General features: G+C 40.1%; 1 protein-coding gene across 3 annotated transcripts in view; it reads left to right on the forward strand.

Annotated features, from left to right (window-relative positions):
* GPD2 (glycerol-3-phosphate dehydrogenase 2) overlaps window positions 1-22,524 on the forward strand; it is a 149,294-nt gene that overhangs the window by 40,630 nt on the left and 86,140 nt on the right. For all 3 annotated transcript variants that reach the window (XM_040229114.1, XM_040229113.1, XM_040229115.1), the window contains exon 3: window positions 16,917-17,088. In XM_040229114.1, the coding sequence (XP_040085048.1) occupies window positions 16,917-17,088 (172 nt within the window). The remainder of the gene's footprint in view (window positions 1-16,916; window positions 17,089-22,524) is intronic.

Consider the following 22,524-nt stretch of genomic DNA (forward strand, 5'->3'; position numbering starts at 1 on the left):
TTTTTTTTTTTTTTTTTGTATGTAAGCTTATGTCAGTTACGGCAGACTTGATTTATAGGTGATATGGTCCCAAAAAGTTACACAAATATAATATTTTTGATAAATTGATAAATATAAAATACAATGCTATTTGTTATTCTATAGTGAAAAATTTTTTAAGCTCTGTTTTTTTGGTAGGGGGAGAATCAGATTTTGGGGGATAAATCAGAATTTAGCTAGAAGGGAATGCAATTGGACTTATAGTTTCCCAAAGCTAATGATGTAGTGTGTGCATGTATGCTAAGTTACTTCAGTCACGTCTGACTCTTTGTGACCCCATGTACCGTAGCGCGCTGGGCTTCTCTGTCTATAGGATTCTCCAGGCAAGAATACCGGAGTGGGATGTCATGCCCTCCTCCAGGGGATCTTCCCGACCCAGGGATGGAACCTGAGTCTCTTGTCTCCTGCGTTCGCAGGTGGATTCTTTACTACTAGCACTACCTGGGAAGCCCAGTGATGTAGTAGTGTTGGTTAATGACAGGATCTTCATGCTTTGCAAAATAACCTCTCACTTTGTAAGAAATAGCAATTCATTATACTTTAAATGAATTGCTAAAGGCTATAGTTTTACTTTGTTATGCGGGGTTAATTGAGGGAATAAGATAAAAATGATAGTGGTGATGTAGGTGAGCTGATAGTGTTAGGTGAGTTAAATTAGACGTAAACCTGTACTACCTTTGTAAGTAAAAATACTTATGCCAATGATAGGCAAAGCAATGTATCAATAGTTAAAATCCATAGGAATTTTGAGAACACTGTTTTAATCTCAGTCTCTCCCTCTCAATACATTACTTGTAAGAGATTTTATAGACCAATGATTCAGAATTCAAAAGATAAGATTGGGGCAACAGCAGAAAATTGAAAGATTATATCCAGTTGAAGTAAGATCTACTTTGGGTTTTATCTTAATAGATTGAAAAGATACTTAATCCCAAATGAAAAGATACTTAATTCCCTGAATGTGTCTTTATACAAGTATGGTTGGGTTTTGATGAGCGGGTTATTATGCACAGGTTATGAAAGTTTCCAAAACTCTAGTTTCTTTATAAGGTAAGGATAATGTCTCTTTACTCCCATGCCAAGCACTAACCAACTAAAAAATATACAAGCCAGTCTTCACAGGACCTAACATGTTAGCAGGTCTTTAGGGTTCAGTATACTTCTTTCTTTTCTCCCATATACAATATAAAAGTTTTGAAATAGACAGACCTAGCTTTGTTATGAATAATAAGAAAGATACAACACCAGGTTTCTTTAAATAGCTGAGTTTTTGATTGGCATAATGCTGCTTATATTCACTGCTGGCCAGAGAAACTGGTAGAGGTTAGAGAAAGTTGAAGTTAAGATGAATATCAGTCAAGAAGAAATCCAAATTATGAGCACAGTCAAAATCATAAGCACACCAAATACTAGTAAGGATGTGGCGCAAAAAGAATTTCCATTTATTGTTGGTGGGAAAATGACACAGCCACTTTGTAACACTACAGCCTGGTGACTTCTTACAAAAGCAAACATATTCTCACCATATGATCCAGCAGTCACACTCATGATATTTACCTAAAGAGGCTGAACCCTATGTCCACAGAAAAACCTGTGCACAGATTCTTAATTGCCAAAACTTAGACACAGTTAAAATGGCCAACAGTAGGTGAATGAATAAATGAACCGTGGTCCATCCAGACAGTGAAACATTATTCAGCACTAAAAAAGAAATGAGCTGTCAAGCCATGGAGAAACATGGAGGGACCTTAATGCATATTGCTCAGTGAAGGAAGCCAACCTGAAAGGGCTGCATACTGTGTGACTCCAACTATATGACATGCCAGAAAAGGGGGAACTGTGGAGATAGTAAAAAGGTCAGTGGTTGCCATGGATGTATGCAGGGAGGTGAGTAGGCTGATCACAGAGGATTTTTAGAGCAATGATGGATACATGTCATAATATATTATCCAAAACCATAGAATGTTTAACTCCAAGAGTGAACCCTTAAGTAAACTGTTAACTTTGGGTGATTATGCTGTATCAATGCAGGTCTATCTTTGGTAAAAACTGTACCACTCTGGGGATTGATGTTGATCATGGGGGAGGCTCTGCCTGTGTGAGGGTAGGAGGTATGTAGGAAATCTCTGGAATGTCTCAATTTTTCTATAAAACTAAAAGTGCTCTGATTTTTAAAAATTATACTTAAAATCATAAGCATACCATCTAAGACATGATGTCAACTGAGAAAATGTCAGTTGCAAAGATTCTACTTAAGCGTCACTTTTCAATAGTATCTTTGGTTGAATATAACTATTTTTTGCATGTGCTTAATATGTTTAAGAATTTAACCTCAGTTGTAAACATACTTCTGTCTCCTAAGCTAAAGAATATGTGGATTTGAAATCAGTCGAAATCTTACCTGAGTACTGATACAGTTGCAATTATCACATGATTCATTGGCTTTGTGCTTACCAGAGGCAAATGCTACCAGACTTGTTTGTTCTGAGTAAATAGTCCTCCATCTCCAGAGGCATTCTTTATAGGTTCATGAACAGCCTTTCTTTTTTTTTTTTTAAGTCTTACAGAGTGCTGTAACAGCAACTGTCCTGAAACAGTCTTAATTTTTGATTTTAAAGTTTAGGTGGGAACTGTAGTGTTGGATGGGCTTCCCAGGTGGTGCAGTGGTAAAGAATCCACCTGCCAATGCAGGAGACACAAGGGACGCAAGTTCGATCCCTGGGGTCAGGAAAATCCCCTGGAGTAGGAAATGGCAATTGACTCCAGTGTTCTTGCCTGAGAAGTTCTCTATGAACAGAGAAGGTGGTGTTAGAAACCATATGAAGACTATATTTAAGAGGAGGAAGGACTAGTGGTTGAATAACAGGCTTCAAGGTTCACCTACCTGCTTAGAGAGCCACTAGCATCAGCATTATGGCAACCATGAAAGTAGAAATATCTCTGCACCTTGGTTTGCTGGTGGCTTCCTTGGCGGCTCCCTTGGCGGCTCCCCTGGCAGCTCAGACGGTGAAGAGTCTGCCTGCAGTCTGGGGGACCTGGGTTCAGTCTGTGGGTTGGGAAGATCTCCTGGGGAAGTAAAAGGCAACCCACTCCAGTATTCTTGCCTGGAGAGTTCCATAGACAGAGGAGCCTGGCGGGCTGCAGTCCATGGGGTTGCAAAGAATTGGACACGAGTGAGGGATTAACTTTCACTTTCACTTTTCATGGTTTGCTGGGGCTTTCATTTGATTATCTATCCTTTTAGAGATTTATCTCTATGCACACAATGGACATGAGTTTGAGCAAACTCCAGGAGATGGTGAAGTACAGGGAAGCCTGGCTTGCTGCAGTGCATGGGGTCGCAAAGAATCAGACACAACTTAGCAACTAAACAACAGTGACATCTCTATGGGTTATTTTTATATAAATGGTGGGTCCTAAGCCAAAGCCTTTGACTGTGTGGATCACAATAAACTGTGGAAAATTCTTCAAGAGATGGGAATACCAGACCACCTGGCCTGCCTCTTGTGAAACCTATATGCAGGTCAGAAAGCAACAGTTAGAACTGGACATGGAACAACAGACTGGTTCCAAATAGGAAAAGGATTATGTCAAGGCTGTATATTGTCACCCTGCTTATTTAACTTCTATGCAGGGTAAGCAAGTGAAGTCTCTCAGTCATGTCCAACTCTTTCCGACCCCTTGGACTGTAGCCTACCAGGCATCTCCGTCCATGGGATTCTCCAGGCAAGAATACTGGAGTGGGTTACCATTTCCTTCTCCAGGGGATCTTCCCAACCCAGGGATCGAACCCAGGTCTCCTGCATTAGAGGCAGACTTTAACTTCTGAGCCACCAGGGAAGATATCATGAGAAACGCTGGGCTGGAAGAAGCACAAGCTGGAATCAAGATTGCCAGCAGAAATATCAATAACCTCAGATATGCAGATGACACCACTCTTATGGCAGAAAGTGAAGAGGAAATTTTTAAAAAGCCTCTTGATGAAAGTGAAAAGAGGAGAGTGAAAAAGTTGGCTTAAAGCTCAACATTCAGAAAATGAAGATCATGGCATCTGGTCCCATCACTTCATGGGAAATAGATGGGGAAACAGGGGAAACAGTGTCAGACTATTTTGGGGGGCTCCCAAATCACTGCAGATGGTGATTGCAGCCATGAAATTAAAAGACGCTTACTCCTTGGAAGGAAAGTTATGACCAACTTAGATAGCATATTCAAAAGCAGAGACATTACTTTGCCAACAAAGTCTGTCTAGTCAAGGCTATGGTTTTTTCAGTGGTCATATATGGATGTGAGAGTTGGACTGTGAAGAAAGCTGAGCGCAGAAGAATTGATGCCTTTGAACTGTGGTGTTGGAGAAGACTCTTGAGAGTCCCTTGGGCTGCAAGGAGATCCAACCAGTCCATTCTAAAGGAGATCAGTCCTGGGTGTTCATTGGAAGGACTGATGCTAAAGCTGAAACTCCAATACTTTGGCCACCTCATGTGAAGAGTTGACTCATTGGAAAAGACTCTGATGCTGGGAGGGATTGGGGGCAGGAGGAGAAGGGGACAACAGAGGATGAGATGGCTGGATGGCATCACCGACTTGATGCACATGAGTTTGGGTAAACTCCGGGAGTTGGTGATGGACAGGGAGGCCTGGCGTGCTGCGATTCATGGGGTCGCAAAGAGTCGGACACGACTGAGTGACTGAACTGAACTGGACTGAACCTGTCAGAAGATGATTCTGAACAAAGTATGGGAATTGTAAATAGTGAGTTGCAGTGCTAAAGGTATCTCATATCTGTGTGTTAAGCTAACTGGTATATTAAGCATCTCCCAAAGCTCAGTGGCTTATCACAGTGTAAGTTTCTTTCTTGCTCACATTACACTTCAAAGTAGATAGGTGGGCAGTTGTTTACTGCAGTTATTCAGGGACCTGTATAGTTTTATTCTAGTAGTTTTGCCATGTTGTATAGCTTCTTGACTCACTAGATCATTTCTGGCTAACTGCAAGGAAGGTGGGAAGTGTAGTCCAGCAGTGTTCTCAGGAAGAAGAGAAAAGTTTTGATAAGCATCCAGTCATTAAATCTGTGTCCTGACTTTAATTTCTAATCTAGTTTTGACAAATGAGCTGTGTGCTTTTCTTTTTCTTTTTCTTTTTGTGAGAGTTTTATCCTTAGAGTTTATGTCAAAGACTATCATCTGTTTTCTTCTCTTGTTTAGAATCCTGTATGTAGATTCCTGTACATAGATTCTTTTTCTCTTAAAAACACAACGAAATATGTTGGGACTGTGTCTGATATATCTAAAGTTTGATGAGGATTCTCAGTACACTATATTTTCCAGGAGGCCAGCTGAAACTATTCTTAACTCTATATGGTTAACTGTTTCTCAGAGGCATGTTTCATTAAAGCACTGAAATTATGCAGACAGAGCTGGAAATGTTCTTTGAAGTGCATCCTATCATCTTCCTTTTAATTTTGGTTTTTATTTAACACTTAGCTCCCAAAGTGGGGCCATTGCGATATCTTTGAGTTATAACTCACATCAGGCCTTCGAGGAGTTTGCGATGCTATTTTATTGCTGGCATACAAAATCCGAGAGGTTAACTGTACTGTGGTAGGTCACACAGTGAGTCAACGACTGAGCTATGATTAGCGTTGACAGCTGGTGAGCTTCTAGGCTGTTGCTCACTGAGCGACGTTGACATTCATTTTGATTTGACTTTGCATTTCACTTTCAACTATTTATCCATTTTAAGGCCTCTTTAAGAAACTTTTTAGGAATATTGTGGGACTGAGGAAACTTTCTGTAAATGCTTTGGGAAAAGTCCACTAGCTCCCCTCTTCCCATTTTCCAGCTTAACAGTTAAATTGTGTTAATGCCAGGTAGGCCTCCTTACGGTAGAGTTTGCAAATTAAGAACATAGATGCTTTAAGATATTAGGCAGTGTTAGGCAAAATAATTTTACTTGCTTTATTTCAAAATGTGTGATTTTTTTCAACAAAGGAGTTCTGAGATCCAATTATATGCTTGTGAGTATAAGCTAGAAAAGTTATAAATATGTATATATCTGATGAAATAATTCACAGAGAAATGGAAAGCGTGCATCATAAATTATACCCCAAAGTATTTTGAACATATAATTAAAATGCAGCCCAGGGCCATCTGGATTGTGAAGCTTGAAAGCGGTCCTTTGTCTCATTGGGTCAGCATTTGATTCACCTGAGAGGGATGGGGGCCAGTGAGTCCCGTTTTGGTTCTGGGTCCGTTTCCAAGTGTGTGTGTCAGGGAAACGTTTAAGGAAAAATGCTGTTAGGCGGATCCTTGGGTATCACTGCCCAGTGTGGCTGGCCCTGGGTAAAGCAACTTCCCTTGAACTTCTGTATCCTCCGGCTGCCATCACCAGCTCCCTGCATTGCTGGTGTCAGTGAGACTGGTGATCTAGGGCCCTCAGTACCTCACGCATGTAGGGAAAGATAACTTAGCAGAGATGAAGACTGGTGATTCGGAGTCCAACCTGGGACTGGATTCTGATTCTGTCAGTTACTTGCCCAAGGAATAACAAAACTCAGTTTCATCATTGGTTGGAGGATGTGCCCTGCTGTGTCATGGTGAGACCCAAGGGACCTGACTTACTAGTATGTGGGCTCACAGCAGCTCTTCTTCCCTTCCTGCTCTCAGGCTCCCTCTCCAGATCCTTTTATTGTCAGTACGCTATTGCAACTGAAAAGCAATATCAAGTTTGTGTGTGTGTGTGTGTGTGTGTGTGTGTGTGCGCGTGCGCGAGCATGCGCTAAGTCACCTCAATCGTGTCTGACTCTTTGCTACCCTGTCGACCATAGCCCGCCAGGCTTCTCTGTCCATTAGATTCTTCAGGCAAGAATACTGGAATGGGTTGTCATGCCCTCCTCCAGGGGCTCTTCCCCACTCAGGGATCAAACCCATGTCTCTTAAGTCTCCTGCATTGACAGGCAGGTTCTTTATCACTAGCGCCACCTGGGAAACCCAATATCAAGTTTGGACACCTCTGAACACATATTCTGTGTCTTTAAAGTACTTAACTGGTAAAGCATATCCCTCAGACCTCAGATCATGTAATGATGTGATTTTATTTGAAGTAGATTCAGACAGAGCCAAAGGGTATTTTCCCTGCTTTTCAGCTATAAAAAAGTGTTGTAATTTAATGATTTGGCTGGTTGTGATTGGTATTAAAATAACTTCTCTGATTTCTCAAAGGAATCACGTCCACTTAAGGGCGAGAGAGCACCTTCAAGGTGAACCAGAGCTCTTTTCTCAGCTCCCTCACCCCCCGAAAGATGGACTTGTCTTATTTTGTCTTGTAGTCCCCAGTGGAGATGAGGGGCCACCCATTAGCCACTCTTTCTATAGAGTAATCATGAATCCCTCACCCAGTTTGTTTACATTGAGAAACATGAGCAACATCATTGTTTAGAATCACAAAGTGATTCAGGAGGTGAAAGGTCATTAAGATTGCATTTCCTTTCCAGGACTATAAAAATATAGTATTTTTCAGTGACAACAAAACCTGAAGCAATTCCCCTTAAATTTGACAATTCTATTATCAGGATAGAACTGAACCACAAAATATGAGAGTGAGAGTGATAGTTTCTGTAAGAAGTGATTTGCATGAAACCCTACTTTATTCTCCAATTATTACTCTACATGATTACAGGACAACCTCTCTGTTAATTGCCTGTGGTCTTTAAATATGCACTTCTTTCAGAAATAGACACTAATTATTAGATCTTGTTTTCTGTCTCACCTGAAGTTGCAAATGTCTGGGATATATATTTTTTTAAATTTGCAAGTCTAATTGTGTACAGATATAGTAAAATCGATCTCATTCTGAATCCCATTCTGTTCTCTGAGATGTAAACTCTCAAAGATTATGAATTTGGCTTTCAATTCTATATAAGTGTTTTATGTGCCCGTCTCTTGACAAAAGCTATATGTTTGCTATCAGAATGCTGGAGGAATTTTATCTTTTTAACATGGAGAGGAATCTTTGCTTATGAGTTTTTTTTAAAAAAAAACTACCTACTTCCCCACAGCCCATTATAATTAAATATAATCAGAGATAACAGCATCAAAGTGATATTAAATACTAGATATTCTCCTAATTGTACCGAGATAAGAACTTTTTTTTTTCTGTTTGGGAGCTGCACTTGGACTTAGGCTAGGCACAAGACAGTTTGCTTTGTGTCTTGGGCTCTTATTTCTTCAGACATCAGGGGCTGAATTAGGTAATAGATCCTGAAGTGCTGGGCTTGTCCTGTCTTTAGGCCAGGCTTGGCAAGCCTATATGCCTGAAGGGATCAGACTGGTAGGATGAAAGTGTCAAGTGAGTGGGAATCCTGGGCTAACAAGGGTGCATGAGCCTTGCCTAAGGGCAGCTGCCACTGTTCAGTTTCAGCAGATTGATCTCAGAAATCTTAATGTTTACATGAAATATAACAAATTTTGTGATTTATATCATTTTTAAGTTGAAGTATAGCTGACACAATATTATGCTAGATTCAGGTATACAACATAGTGATTTGTTGTAGATTATGTGCCAAATAACCGATATATGCCAACATGCAGATTATGTGCCAGAATTGTTACAGTATTGTATGTCATATATAGTATGCCCATATTCCCTGTGTTGTATATTTCATCTCTGTGACTTATTTATTTTATAACTGGTAGTTTTTACCTCCTTCTTCACCTATTTCTACTATCCCCCCACCTGAACTATGGTGACCTGGGTATTTATCTGAAGGAAACAAAAACACTAAATCAAAATGATATATGCACTCCAGTGTTAAATGATGCATTATTTAAAATATGGAAGCAACCTGTGTCTACTGACAGATGAATAAAGAGGATCTGGTGTATATATATATATATGTGTATGTCACTATACAACAAATCACTATGTTGTATACCTGAATCTAGTATAATACTGTGTCAGCTATACGTCAACTTAAAAATGATATGCATATACACACACAGTGAAATATTAGCCATAAAAAAAAGAATGAAATCTTCCCATTTGTGACAACATGGGTAGACCTGGAGAAGGAAAGTGGAAGTCGCTCAGTCATGTCCAACTCTTTGTGACTCCGTGAACTGTAGCCCGCCAGGCTCCTCTGTCCGTGGAATTCTCCAGGCCAGAATACTGGAGTGGGTAGCCGTTCCCTTCTGCAAGGGATCTTCTGACCCAGGGATTGAACCCAGGTCTCCCACAGTGCAGGCGTATTCTTTACTGTCTGAACCACCAGGGAAGTCCTAAAGACTTGGAGGGTGTTTTCCTAAGTGAAATTAGATAAGGACAAATAATGTATATTTTCAATTATATGTGAAATCTGAAAAACATGAACAAATGTAGCAAAACAAACAGGCTCATAGATATGGAGAACAATTTTTAAATATTGGATTGTAATTCATGCTTTTAAGAAAGTAGTGTGCTGACCAATTCACTATGGTGACTTATGATTTTATCACATGCTGTGTCTACTTCCATATCTGGTATTGTCATCCAGCTAATGCCTGTGAATCTTTCTTGACCTGATTTAGCTATGAATCCTTCTCAGGTCTGGATCAGGGGGGATACCTCCTATGGCTCTTACAGCGTTCTCTCTCTTTAATCTACTAAGCAGTAGTAAAATTTTCTCTTTGCTTTGTCCTCTAATCTCTAGACTCCTTGAGGGCATTCACTACACACTGATTGCATGAGGAAGTATGGTGGTAAGTAAGGTGTCTTCTCAGGTGACTTAGGGCATATTGCTTTTCCAAGGCTTCTCCCAGAATCTCAGGAACAGTCTTCTAATGGAGTCTGTCTCCCAGATTTCTGTTTAATCAAGCTGTCTTGATTAAACAAGGCAGTTTTATTAGCAGGTCTGGGAAAATTTGGAGTCCAAAGACCTCTTTTCTTAAAACGTGCTGTTACTTACCGCTACTGTTTTATTCCTGCTGATTTTCTCTTATTTCTCGTTAATCAACATATTTCTAGGGAAGGTAGAGTGCAGATGTGTTTTTGTGACTCAAAGCCATATGAAGCCCAAATGAGTCTTTCTCTTGTCATAATTATAAAGAGGGCCTTAGGCTGTGTTTATTGCCTCTAAAATAAACTTGGTGCTTAGCTTCTCAGTTGCAACACTTTCCAGCTTTTATGAAAAAAATAAACAAAAATAAAATGTTATTTTAAATGTAGTGTCAGAAATTAAATAAATTACCCTCAATAGTGCCATATATTTTTAAAAAAAAAGTATTTTTGGAAGGACTATGCGGCAGAACCTCCATAACAGAACCATACCGGAAAAAAAAAAAGCCCCCACGCTTTCTGTTTTTGGCAACTGGTAATATCTCATCCTATTAAAACTATTTAGTCTGTTTCTTTATTTTTTTCTCAAATTATATGTAGAATCACCAGTATTCTTGCCTGGAGAATTCCATGGACAGAGGAGCCTGGTGGCTACAGTCCATGGGATCACAGAGTTGAACATGACTGACTAATGCACACGCACACGCACACGCACACACACACACACACACACTGTATTGCAGCAACGTAAAAACTTAGTCTCTGTTGCCACACACACACACACACACACACACACACAATGTTGCAGCAACGTAAAAACTTAGTCTCTGTTGCCAGGCTGTGTAAGTTCAGCTCCTAGCTCTACCATGTACCAGCTGTATAATCACAGGCCAGGGATTTAACTTCTGTGTCTCGGTTCCTTTTTCTGTACAGTGGAGATCCTAGTAGTACCTAAGTCAAAGAGTTTTTGAGAGGGTTAAATGAGTGAAAAATAAAACCTTTATAATAATGCCTGGCATGTAATTGCTGTGTACATGGTTACTTATTTTTTAAGTTCATTGAGGTACCATTTAGGGCATAATTTACATGCAGTAAAATTCACTCTTTATAATACACAGTTCTGTGAATTTTGACAGGAGCATATGGTCACATAACTACCACTACTGTGAAGATATAGAACATTTCTGTCATCCTCAAAAGCATACTCTGTTGTCAATTCCCGCCCCCCCCCCCCCGCCCCCGCCAACCATTTCCAAACCCTGACAATCACAGGTCTGTTTTCTGATCCCATACTTCTGCTTTTACAGAATGTCATGTAAATGGATCATGCCCTATATAGACCTCTGGGTCTCACTTTTTTCACTTGACATAGGGGTTGGCAAACTTTCCTGTAAAGGGCCAGGTAGTCCATGTTTTAGGTTTGCAGGCCTTACCGTCTCTGTTGCAAAAAATTCCATTCTATCGTAGTTGTGCACTGCACATGAAAGATTGTGGGTGGCCATGTTCCAATAAAACTTTATTAAAATAGGTAGTAGCCACATTTGGGTGGAAAACTATAATTTGGCAGCCTGTGACTTAGCATAATGCTTTCAAGATCCATTCATGTTGTCGAATCTATTAGAAGTGTTCTTTTTATTGCCAGTTCCAACTCATAGATGCACTAGAGTTTATTTAGTCATTCACCAGTTGAAGGATGTTTTTACTAATTTTTGGAAATTATAAATAAAGCCACTGTAAATATTTGCCTACAGGTTTTTGTGTCAACACAGATTTTTATTTCTCTTGAGTAAACCACCTTGGCAGGGGGGTTGTATGGTAAGTGTATTTTTACCTTTATTGTGTGTGTTCAGTTTCATTTGACTCTTTGCGACCCCATGGGCTATAGCCTGCTAGGCTCCTCTGTCCATGTAATTTCCCAGGAAAGAATACTGGAGCAGGTTGCCATTTCCTCTTCCAGGGGATCTTCCCAACCCAAGGATTGAACCCGCGTCTCCTGTGTCTCCTACATGGGCAGGCAGGTTCTTTACCACTAGTGCCACCTGGAAAGTCCTCAGAAACTCTCAAATTGTTTCCAAAATGTCTAGATTATTTTGCATTTCCATCAGCAATATAAGAGAGTTCCAGTTGTGTTGTATCACCACCAACCCTTAGTATTGTGCATTTCTTTAAGTTACTCTGAAAAACTATGAATGATCTTAGAAACTAGAATGAAGATGCTTTACCTTTAATCTCAAAGTGAGTTGAAAGCTCTTGAAGGGTTTTACACATGGAAATGATAGAAATGACATGATTTGGTTTTTTTAATGATTACCCCAGCTGCAGTATGGAGAATGATTTGGAGGGAAGAATGGTAACTGTGTGAAGACCTGTAGAAGAATATCATTATAGTACAGAGGAAAGGGAAGGTACCTGGATTGAAAGAGGGCAGTGAAGATGATGTCACTAGATGTGAGAATTCTTTAGGAGCTGGAATTTATAGAAGTCAGTGACTGATCAGATATGAGACTTAAGAAAGTGGCACAAGCAACTGGATGTATAATGATGCCTTTACCGAGATGAGGAAAACTGATAGGGAAAAAGGTTTGGGGAGATAAACTGTATCAGTAGACATTTGAGATATATGTGAGACATTGAAATGGAGGTTCCATCTATGTAGTTTCATATCCAGGTTCTGGAATAGAGGAACACAGTTGAGAGTCAGTGTGGTATACAGCATATCTGACGATACAGGGAAAGATGAGATTCCCTAGATAGAGTTATCAGTGAACCGAGAAGAGTAAATAGGCAGACCCGAGAGAAACCTCAGTGACTAAAGTTGCACAGAAGACCGACGTTCAAAGGAAACTAGGAGAGAGTGGGTTCAAGAGCTGGAGGGAGAGAGAGACAGAGGGTGGGAGAGGACGGTTCATCTCAGGTGATTGTCTTCCAGATGCTGAAGTGAGTGAATGTGCTGAGATGACAGCTGAAGTGAGGGATGACAAGTGCCCATGGGATTTTGCAGCACAACAGCTACTGGTCAGTGCTGGTATACACCTGAAAGTCCACGTCAAACTGAGACGGGGACTGAATAGGGGGTGCTGTGCCAAGTTGCTTCTACAGGCTGTAGCCCACCTGGCGTGTCTGTCTACGGGATTCTCCAGGCAGAAATGTTAGAGTGGGTTGTCATGCCCTCCTCCAGGGGATCTTCCAGACCCAGGGATCAAACCCATGCCTTTTAGGTCTCCTACATTGACAGGAGTGTTCTTTATCACTAATGCCACTTGGGAAGCCTGAATAGAAGGTGAGGTGGTAAAAAAAGAAAGGTATACAGATATTTCAGGAATTTTTAGGCTAAGTGATAGAACCATATGTAAGAGATATTTTTTTACTGTTTGTTAAGATGAGACAGGTTAGAGTGTACCCTTGAGAAGGATGAGGCAGGGGATGAGGCCAGGAGAAACAGCACAGTGGAGAGATGGGCAAAAGGAATGTCCTTCTGATCTAGTGTACTTGCTGAAGAGGTTCAGCTGACTTTAATATTCACTTGTTAGCAGAGTAGAATGGGGGCTTTTCTAATGAACTCTACCGTAGTAGAGTCCTTGCTTTGATTTTTCAGCCATTTCTAGGAAACTTACCAGGCAGCAAATGTCAGCACAATTCTTTCGATGTGCGAAAATGCTCTAGCAGTCTAGTCACTTGTGAGTCTCTTGTCCAAGTCTTATCCATCTGTCATGGCCCAGTTGAAACTCTCAAATGAAAGACTCTCCCTCCCTGATCTGAATGGTCATAGCATGGTGCTTCCCCCCAACTCTTTTCTATTTTGTCATTTGTTCTTGTGTGTATTTACTGTGTGTGTGTGTGTGTGTGTATCGGAGAAGGCGATGGCACCCCACTCCAGTACTCTTGCCTGGAAAATCCCATGGACAGAGGAGCCTGGTAGGCTGCAGTCCATGGGGTCTCGAAGAGTCGGACACGACTGAGCAACTTTACTTTCACTTTTCACTTTCATGCATTGGAGAAGGAAATGGCAACCCACTCCAGTGTTCTTGCCTGGAGAATCCCAGGGACGGGGGAGCCTGGTGGGCTCTGTGCGAGTCGGACATGACTGAAGTGACTTAGTAGCAGCAGTAGCAGTGTGTGTATATTATTCTCCTTAGATGAAAGGAGGCAGAGACCATGACTGAAAGGCATTATGTTCTCCCCAGCACCTAGCCTAGCTGGTTAACATTTATTTAGCTTGTTACCCTAAATGCAAGTAAATGTGAGCATGGGAGAATGGTTATTAGCAGACAATTAGGCGGACTTAAGTAAGGAAGCAGAAGTTTTGTGGCTTGGAAACTGAATTAGTTACCTGAAAATTTATGGAACCTGATTATAACCTTTTGTTTTTATGATACCTAGTAAAATATGTTTTGAAAGTTTCTTGTTCCCTGCTACTAGGAATCTATTTAGCAATAATCCAACTCCTCTTTGGTGTAATTAATAGTTTACCAACTACTTTCGTTTCGTTATATTATTCAGGCTGAGAGTAAATCAGAGATATAGAGATAGAGACTTCATAGGGGATTTAGTTCATGTTGCAAAGGAAAAAAAACCAAGGTCAGAGAGATAGTTAATTAAAAATCCCTTTACTAGTAAACACAAGTGCTAAGACCAAAGGCAGGACTCTCCAGTTCTAATCCAGGTGGCTTCTAGATTTATTTTTGTAAAAATCCAATTGGCCTGATAATTATTTAATAAAATTGTAAGGAGCAATGTGGTCTGCTTTATTTAAATGAATTAAAAAGTCACTTATCAGAACAATCTCTTGATCAGCGCTAAGATCACCTTTTATGGAAGAAGCTTGGCCTTGTGGCTCAGAGCTTCAGATGTAGCTCCTACAGCAGAATGAAAAGAAACATACCCTTATGAATTGTGCTGCTGATGTGATTTAAATAAGAGAAGATAGGAGTTACGTATCTGTGGATAACTAACTGTTAGAGCAATAGTGGTGAGCACTGTTCAAAACAGTGAATGAACCTAGTATCAGCATTTTCGAGGAAGAAAACAGATATTTACCTGTTTTTCTAAGCTTTTGACTCTGACAACTTTATTTTTTAAGACTACTGTCATTCTTACGGACCACAGCCTTGTCTAACTCAATGAAACTAGGAGCCATGCCGTGTAGGGCCACCCAAGATGGACAGGTCATGGTGGAGAGCAAACTGGAAAATTCTTAAAGAGATGAGACTGCGAGACCACCTGACCTGCTTTTGAGAAATCTGTATGCAGGTCAGGAAGCAACAGTTAGAACTGGACATGGAACAACAGACTGGTTCCAAATAGGGAAAGGAGTACATCAAGGCTGTATATTGTCACCCTCCTTATTTAACTTATATACATCATGCAAAATGCCAGGCTGGATGAAGCAAATGCTGGAATCAAGATTGCTGGGAGAAATATCAATAACCTCAGATATGCAGATGATACCACCCTCATGGCAGAAAGTGAAGAAGAACTAAAGAGCCTCTTGATGAAAGTGAAAGAGGAGAGTGAAAAGGTTGGCTTAACATTCAGAAGACTAAGATCATGGCATCTGGTCCCATCACTTCATGGCAAATAGATGGGAAACAGTAGAAACAGTGACAGACTTTATTTTGGGGGGCTCCAAAATCAGTGCAGATGATGACTGCAGCCATGAAATTAAAAGATGCTTCTTGGAAGAAAAGCTATGACCAACCTAGACAGCATATTCAAAAGCAGAGACATTACTTTGCCAACAAAGGTCCGTCTAGTTGAAGTTATGGTTTTTCTGGTACTCATGTATGGATGTGAGAGTTGGACCTATGGTTTTTCCAGTAGTCATGTATGGATGTGAGAGTTGGACTATGAAGAAAGCTGAGCACAGAAGAATTGATGCTTTTGAACTGTGGTGTTGGAGAAGACTCTTGAGAGTCCCTTGGACTGCAAGGAGATCCAACTACTCCATCCTAAAGGAAATCAGTCCTAAATATTCATTGGAAGGACTGATGCTAAAGCTGAAACTCTAATTCTTTGGCCACCTGATGTGAAGAACTGACTCATTTGAAAAGATAGACACTTATCCTGGGAAAGATGGAAGGCAGGAGGAGAAGGGCATGAAAGGGGATGAGATGGTTGGATGGCATCACCAACTCAACAGACATGAGTTTCAGTAAACTCCAGGAGTTGGTGATGGACAGGGACGCCTGGCATGCTGCAGCCCATGAGGTTTGCAAAGAGTTGGACATGGCTGAGCAACTGAACTGAACTGAGCATCATTCTTGATTTAGGATGATAAGTTATAGTCTAATGAAAGAACTGTTAATAGAAATAAGGAAGGTCATTAACCTTTAGGGGGACTATGGTCAGCTTTAATTATATTATTGTTAAAGCTTTCTCAAATTGAAATAGTGTGTATTAAATATATAATCTATAATTTTATGTTAAAGCATTTAATGGGGAAACCACTGACTAAAATCTTTATATAATATTCCCATTGGCCATAGCTGTTTATTAAGCTGGATAATAACTTCTGTTGAACAGATTCTTTTTAATTGTACTGACTTAGAGATCCCCAAACTCTAGAATGTATTTTTGTCAGGAAAGTTAAGGAATTAAGAACATATTCCTTTAAGAAATTGCAGAAAGGCATAAAGTGTTTTTTCTTCCTCCTTTCTACACTTTTAAATGTTATCTGAATGAATGGCTGCTACTAGGTAAAACATTTCCTTATGTTCTCCTATAAATTGTCTCAGACAGGGTATTTGGGAACTGCTGTTCCCTGTGCAAAGTAATTGAACTTGGCTGGGTATGGAATCAAAACAATCAGTTGTGATAGCAAATCTGAAATCAGGTGTTCCATGGTTAAATAGCTATGATTCATGGGGAAAAAAACACAGAATTTTAAGGACTTTTTTTTCCTCCAAGGCAGTTGATTCTATCATTCCATATGGACTGTGGACTCTGGTCTAGCTCTGGTTATCATCTTCATTACAAGTCGCTCGCTCTCTTTTTTTTTTAGTGTAATGTAAAATTTATTAAATTGGCGTTCCAGATGAACATCTGAAAATGGTCTCCTTTTATCTCAGGTGAACCTGGCCTTTGTTGAAGCAGCAGACTGCGTTTCAGAACCTGTTAACAGGGAGCCTCCTTCCAGAGAAGCTCAGATACTGACTTTGAAAAACACGTCTGAGTTCGATGTACTTGTCATCGGAGGAGGAGCAACAGGAAGTGGCTGTGCCCTGGATGCGGTCACCAGAGGTGAGTCCTGGCGTGGACGGATGTAACGCAGGTAAAGGTTCCATCTTTCCTCCCGATGTAGACACAAATGTGCACTCAGTGCTGGAAAATCACGTTACTACTGCATTTCTTCATTTTCCGTTCTTTGTGAAGCAGCTTCTCCTTTTTAAAATATAGGTACTTAGACAATTTTAAAATTAAATATAGCTTGTCTTTCACATTGAAATGGGTTTATCTAAAAAGAAAACTTTATATTCCTGTGAATTCATTGATTTGATGTTCTGGTTAGTGCCTTTTTACATAATAAAGTACATGTATGTGAAATAAAAATATCTATGTATAACTTAAAATCACATTTATGTCAGTGATTTATCTTTAATAAAAAGATGTGTTAAAATGAATTAATCTATTAGAATCTTTTTGTTTCTCTATTAAAATCATCTCTTCCAGTGAAATATGGACCACAGTTTGCGAAACTCTAGTTCATGTGTAAAAAATGAAAAAGACCTGTAACCTGTAGTTCTGTCACTCTTTTGGTCAGTTGTAGGAAAGGCTTTATGAGAAGTGCTTTCAACATGGCAACAGGATATATAAGGAAATAAATTTTAGTAGGGAACACCAGTAGTCTTACATATGATATATTTAATGATTTGATTCTGTTGCTTGTGGTTATTAGTGTGGAGTTTGGAATCAAAGAAATATGGGTACATATTCTGGCTCAAGTGCTTTATCAGATATATTAAGTGTGTGTACACATACACACATGCACGCACATACACTTAAGTGAGTTACTTAATTTCGCCAAGTTTCTTCATCTTTCAAATAAGAAAAAAATACCTTCTGTTGATGATTGTTTTGAAGATTAAATGCATAATCGTGAAGAAGATTTAAAACAGGGCTTGTCACACAAAGCAAAAAACAATAAATTGTAGGCAGTATGATAGCTGACAGTAATGACATGAAGGCAAAAAGACTTTTAGAACCAGTTGTCCTGGAGAAATCATCCTCTGTGGTGTTCTTAGATACAGCACATTGGGCTGGGTACTGCTGCAAGAAATTTTGACTCTGGGTTATTTTTTTTAGATACTATGTAAGGTTCCATATTCATTGCAGTTTCATACTCAATGGTGATAATTTGTTACATGGAATAATTTTTATTAGATGAAGTTACTATCACATCTACTTTGGACTTACTTTGCATATCTGATAGATTTCAGTCTTACATAAATGAAATAAATTTCATGAGATTAGGCATACCTAAGCAAAAAAATATCCTAGATTTTACCAGGATTGCACAGGACCCTTACTTAAGATTTGATCCATGTAGATGTCATAGCCTAGGTCCATTTTGTCACTTCCAGATAACGATAAATTCACAATATAAGCCCTGGATCCTATTCTGTTGCCTGGCAGACCCTAATTTTTATATAATTCTGTCTCCATCCATGGTTTGTAATTTGAATTAGATTATCCTGGGGCACAGTATGTCAGAGGGAAAGAATGGTTGAAGATCCCTCAAGGGATCTGAATTCAACTCTCTCCCCTGGAGGCCTGGGAGAAAGAGTGGAAAAAAAAAGATGCATTCCCTTGTCATGGGAGATCTTGTTTGGGACTGCCTCAATTGTCCTGGGACTACCCCAGAGGTTAGAAGTTACCAGATGCCAATTTTCTGTGTCCAAGGGTGTCATTTTCCCAGTAGGATTCAGAAAAATATGTTTCTTCAGGTTGCCACTTATATTCATGCTACGTACTGAAATATATAGCAGTTCTTTTTCTTTCATTTCAGACAAATATTGGCTGAGTATTATGCATGCAATATTCAAGGTACTACATGTGAATACAAAGATGGTTGATCCAGGCAGCACACTGAGGTTGCTCCCAGTTCTGTAGTTCTTGTTGGTGGACACTGAATTATCCTGTGTGCCTTGCAGAAGCTTGGGGGGCACTGCTGTATCTGGATAAAGCAAGCTGCTCTTTAGCACAGGTAGAATTGTAATAGGCCAAACTTGCTTGCTGAAAGTGTGCCAATCTGAGGGAACATGTGAAGGAACAACATGTGTGGGAAACAACCGATGTTTCAATTGGGAGCACCCAGGCTATGTAGGGGAGCGTATGCGAGAATCGTGGAAAGGCAGGAGTGGACCTGACCTACCAGGGAAAGGCCTTTGGACCTCACTCAACAGGCCACTCTGAGACTCTGAAGAGCGTTAGTGTTGAGGAAAGGGTAGGCAATAAGGAAGAGGCATTCATGGGTATAAACTTTAAGAGATCTAGACACGGGACCAAGGATGAAACTTGCTGATGTCATAGGATATGAATAAGGGAGGCAATATGTGCAAGAATTGTGTTTTTCTGTCTTTCACTTGTTTAAGATAGGCACAATTTGAATATTTCTATAGATTCAGAAGGGAACCTTGATATTCAAATAATAGAAGGCTGCATGTGGACAAGGTCTTAGAAAAATACAAGGTATGGGCTAAGAAAGATGTATCTTAGCTTTGGCAGGACAGCAAGAAGCATTTCTCAGAGATAGAAACAAAGTGGAAGATAACATGGTGGAAATAGGGGTTGCTTTGCTCTGGTCAGAAAAGGATGTATATGTGTGTGTGTTCCCTTATGTGTCAGAGTGGGGGCAGAGAAAACACATGATAGGGTAGAATCCCAAATTGAGAACTGACTGGGTATCAATGATGAGAAGAAAATGAGAAAAGATTCTATGAAGGCAAGAAATTGTTTAAATGGAGGCCTAGAACTAGAGGGAGGAAAGGGAAGTTGTAGAGTCAGCTTCTCAAAGAATTAGGGTGCGTTGGCGGATCTTGAGTGCAGTAGTGAAAAGGCAGCTACTAATTAAGTCAATTTTGTACTGTACCTCCTTTTGAAAACTCTCACCTATATTTGCTTTTGTGAAATTTTTTATATTTATATCTTTTAGAAAACATAGACAAGATCATACTGTAGTCATTACTTTGCAGTGTGTTACTTTCAAGTATGTGTATGGTATTCATTTTTTATAATGATTCTTTAAGTTATTTCCAGTGTTTTGTTCTGCTATTGGTAATACTACTACTAGTGAGTCAACCACTAAACCAGTTCTGGGAATATAAAAACTAATAAGACGTGGCCTTGCCCTCAAGGAGTTTATTAATATTTGCTGAACAAACATTTTTCCTGTGGACAGTAAAGAACATTAACTAGTACGTTAGCATTTGATTGTGGATGATGGTAGTGATGATGATGATGATTTTGAAAAGGTAAGAATTTTCAGAGCCAGAATGTTGACAAGATTTTTAAAATACTTATAGTTAGTAGCAGCTAAGAAAATGATTTTGTTTAATACCTCCTAACATATAAATTGCTGTCTTTTAAAATAATCGACTGAATGTCTTATGTGTATGGAGTTGCAATTTATAAAAGTGATGGATAAATCATAGTTTGTGTGTGTGTATGAAAAGAAGAGAAGTGAAAAGCAAAGAAGAAAAGGAAAGATATAAGCATCTGAATGCAGAGTTCCAAAGAACAGCAAGAAGAGATAAGAAAGCCTTCCTCAGCGATCAGTACAAAGACTAGAGATCTCTTCAAGAAAATTAGAGATACCAAAGGAACATTTCATGCAAAGATGGGCTCGATAAAGGACAGAAATGGTATGGGCCTAACAGAAGCAGAGGTGGCAAGAATACACAGAAGAACTGTACAAAAAAGATCTTCACGACCCAGATAATCATGATGGTGGGATCACTCACCTAGAGCCAGACATCCTGGAATGTGAAGTCAAGTGGGCCTTAGAAAACATCACTATGAACAAAGCTAGCGAGGTGATAGAATTACAGTTGAGCTATTTCAAATCCTGAAAGATGATGCTGTGAAAGTGCTGCTCTCAATATGCCAGCAAATTTGGAAAACTCAGCAATGGCTACAGGACTGGAAAAGGTCAGTTTTCATTCCAATCCCAAAGAAAGGCAGTGCCCAAGAATGCTCAAACTACCGCACAATTGCACTCATCTCACACACTAGTAAAGTAATGCTCAAATTCTCCAAGCCAGGCTTCAGCAATATGTGAACCGTGAACTTCCACATGTTCAATCTGCTTTTAGAAAAGGCAGAGGAACCAGAGATCAAATTGCCAATATCTGATGGATCATGGAAAAAGCAAGAGAGTTCCAGAAAAACATCTACTTCTGCTTTATTGACTATGCCAAAGCCTTTGACTGTGTGGATCACAAGAAACTGTGGAAAATTCTGAAAGAGATGGGAATACCAGACCACCTGACCTGCCTCTTGAGAAACCTGTATGCAGGTCAGGAAGCAACAGTTAGGACTGGACATGGAACAACAGACTGGTTCCAAACAGGAAAAGGAGTATGTCAAGGCTGTATATTGTCACCCTGCTTATTTAACTTCTATGCAGAGTCCATCATGAGAAACTTTGGGCTAGAAGAAGCACAAGCTGAAATCAAGATTGTCGGGAGCAGATGACACCACCCTTATGGCAGAAAGTGAAGAGGAACTAAAAAGCTTCTTGATGAAAATGAAAGAGGAGAGTGAAAAAGTTGTCTTAAATCTCAACATTCAGAAAACGAAGATCATGGCATCTGGTGCCATCACTTCATGGGAAATAGATGGGGAAACAGTGGAAGCAGTGTCAGACTTTATTTTTTGGGGCTCCACAATCACTGCAGATGATGATTGCAGCTATGAAATTAAAAGACACTTACTCCTTGGAAGGAAAGTTATGACCAACTTAGATAGCATATTCAAAAGCAGAGACATTACTTTGCCAACAAAGTCCGTCTAGTCAAGGCTATGGTTTTTCCAGTGGTCATGTATGGATGTGAGAGTTGGACTGTGAAGAAAGCTGAGCGCTGAAGAATTGATGCCTTTGAACTGTGGTGTTGGAGAAGACTCTTGAGAGTCCCTTGGACTGCAAGGAGATCCAACCAGTCCATTCTAAAGGAGATCAGTCCTGGGTGTTCATTGGAAGGACTGATGCTAAAGCTGAAACTCCAATACTTTGGCCACCTCATGAGAAGAGTTGACTCACTGGAAAAGACTCTGATGCTGGGAGGGATTGAGGGCAGGAGGAGAAGGGGACGACAGAGGATGAGATGGCTGGATGGCATCACCGACTTGGTGGACATGAGTTTTGGTGAACTCCGGGAGTTGGTGATGGACAGGGAGGCTTGGCGTGCTGCGATTCATGGGGTCACAGAGTCGGACATGACTGAACTGAACTGATGCTTAGTCAGTCACTAGTGTCTGACTCTGACACCTCATGGACTGTAGCTCTCTTGGCTTCTCTGTCCATGGGATTCTCCAGACAAGAATACTGGTGGGTTGCCGTTTCCTTCTCCGGGGATCTTTCTGACCCAGGAATCGAACCTGTATCTCTTGAGTCAGCAAGCATATTTTTTACCACAGTGCCACCTGGGAAGCCCAAATCCATAGTTTATATTTCTTTTA

The sequence above is a fragment of the Oryx dammah genome, unplaced genomic scaffold, assembly GCF_014754425.2.
Source record: "Oryx dammah isolate SB20612 unplaced genomic scaffold, SCBI_Odam_1.1 HiC_scaffold_27, whole genome shotgun sequence".
Classification (NCBI taxonomy): Eukaryota; Metazoa; Chordata; class Mammalia; order Artiodactyla; family Bovidae; genus Oryx; species Oryx dammah.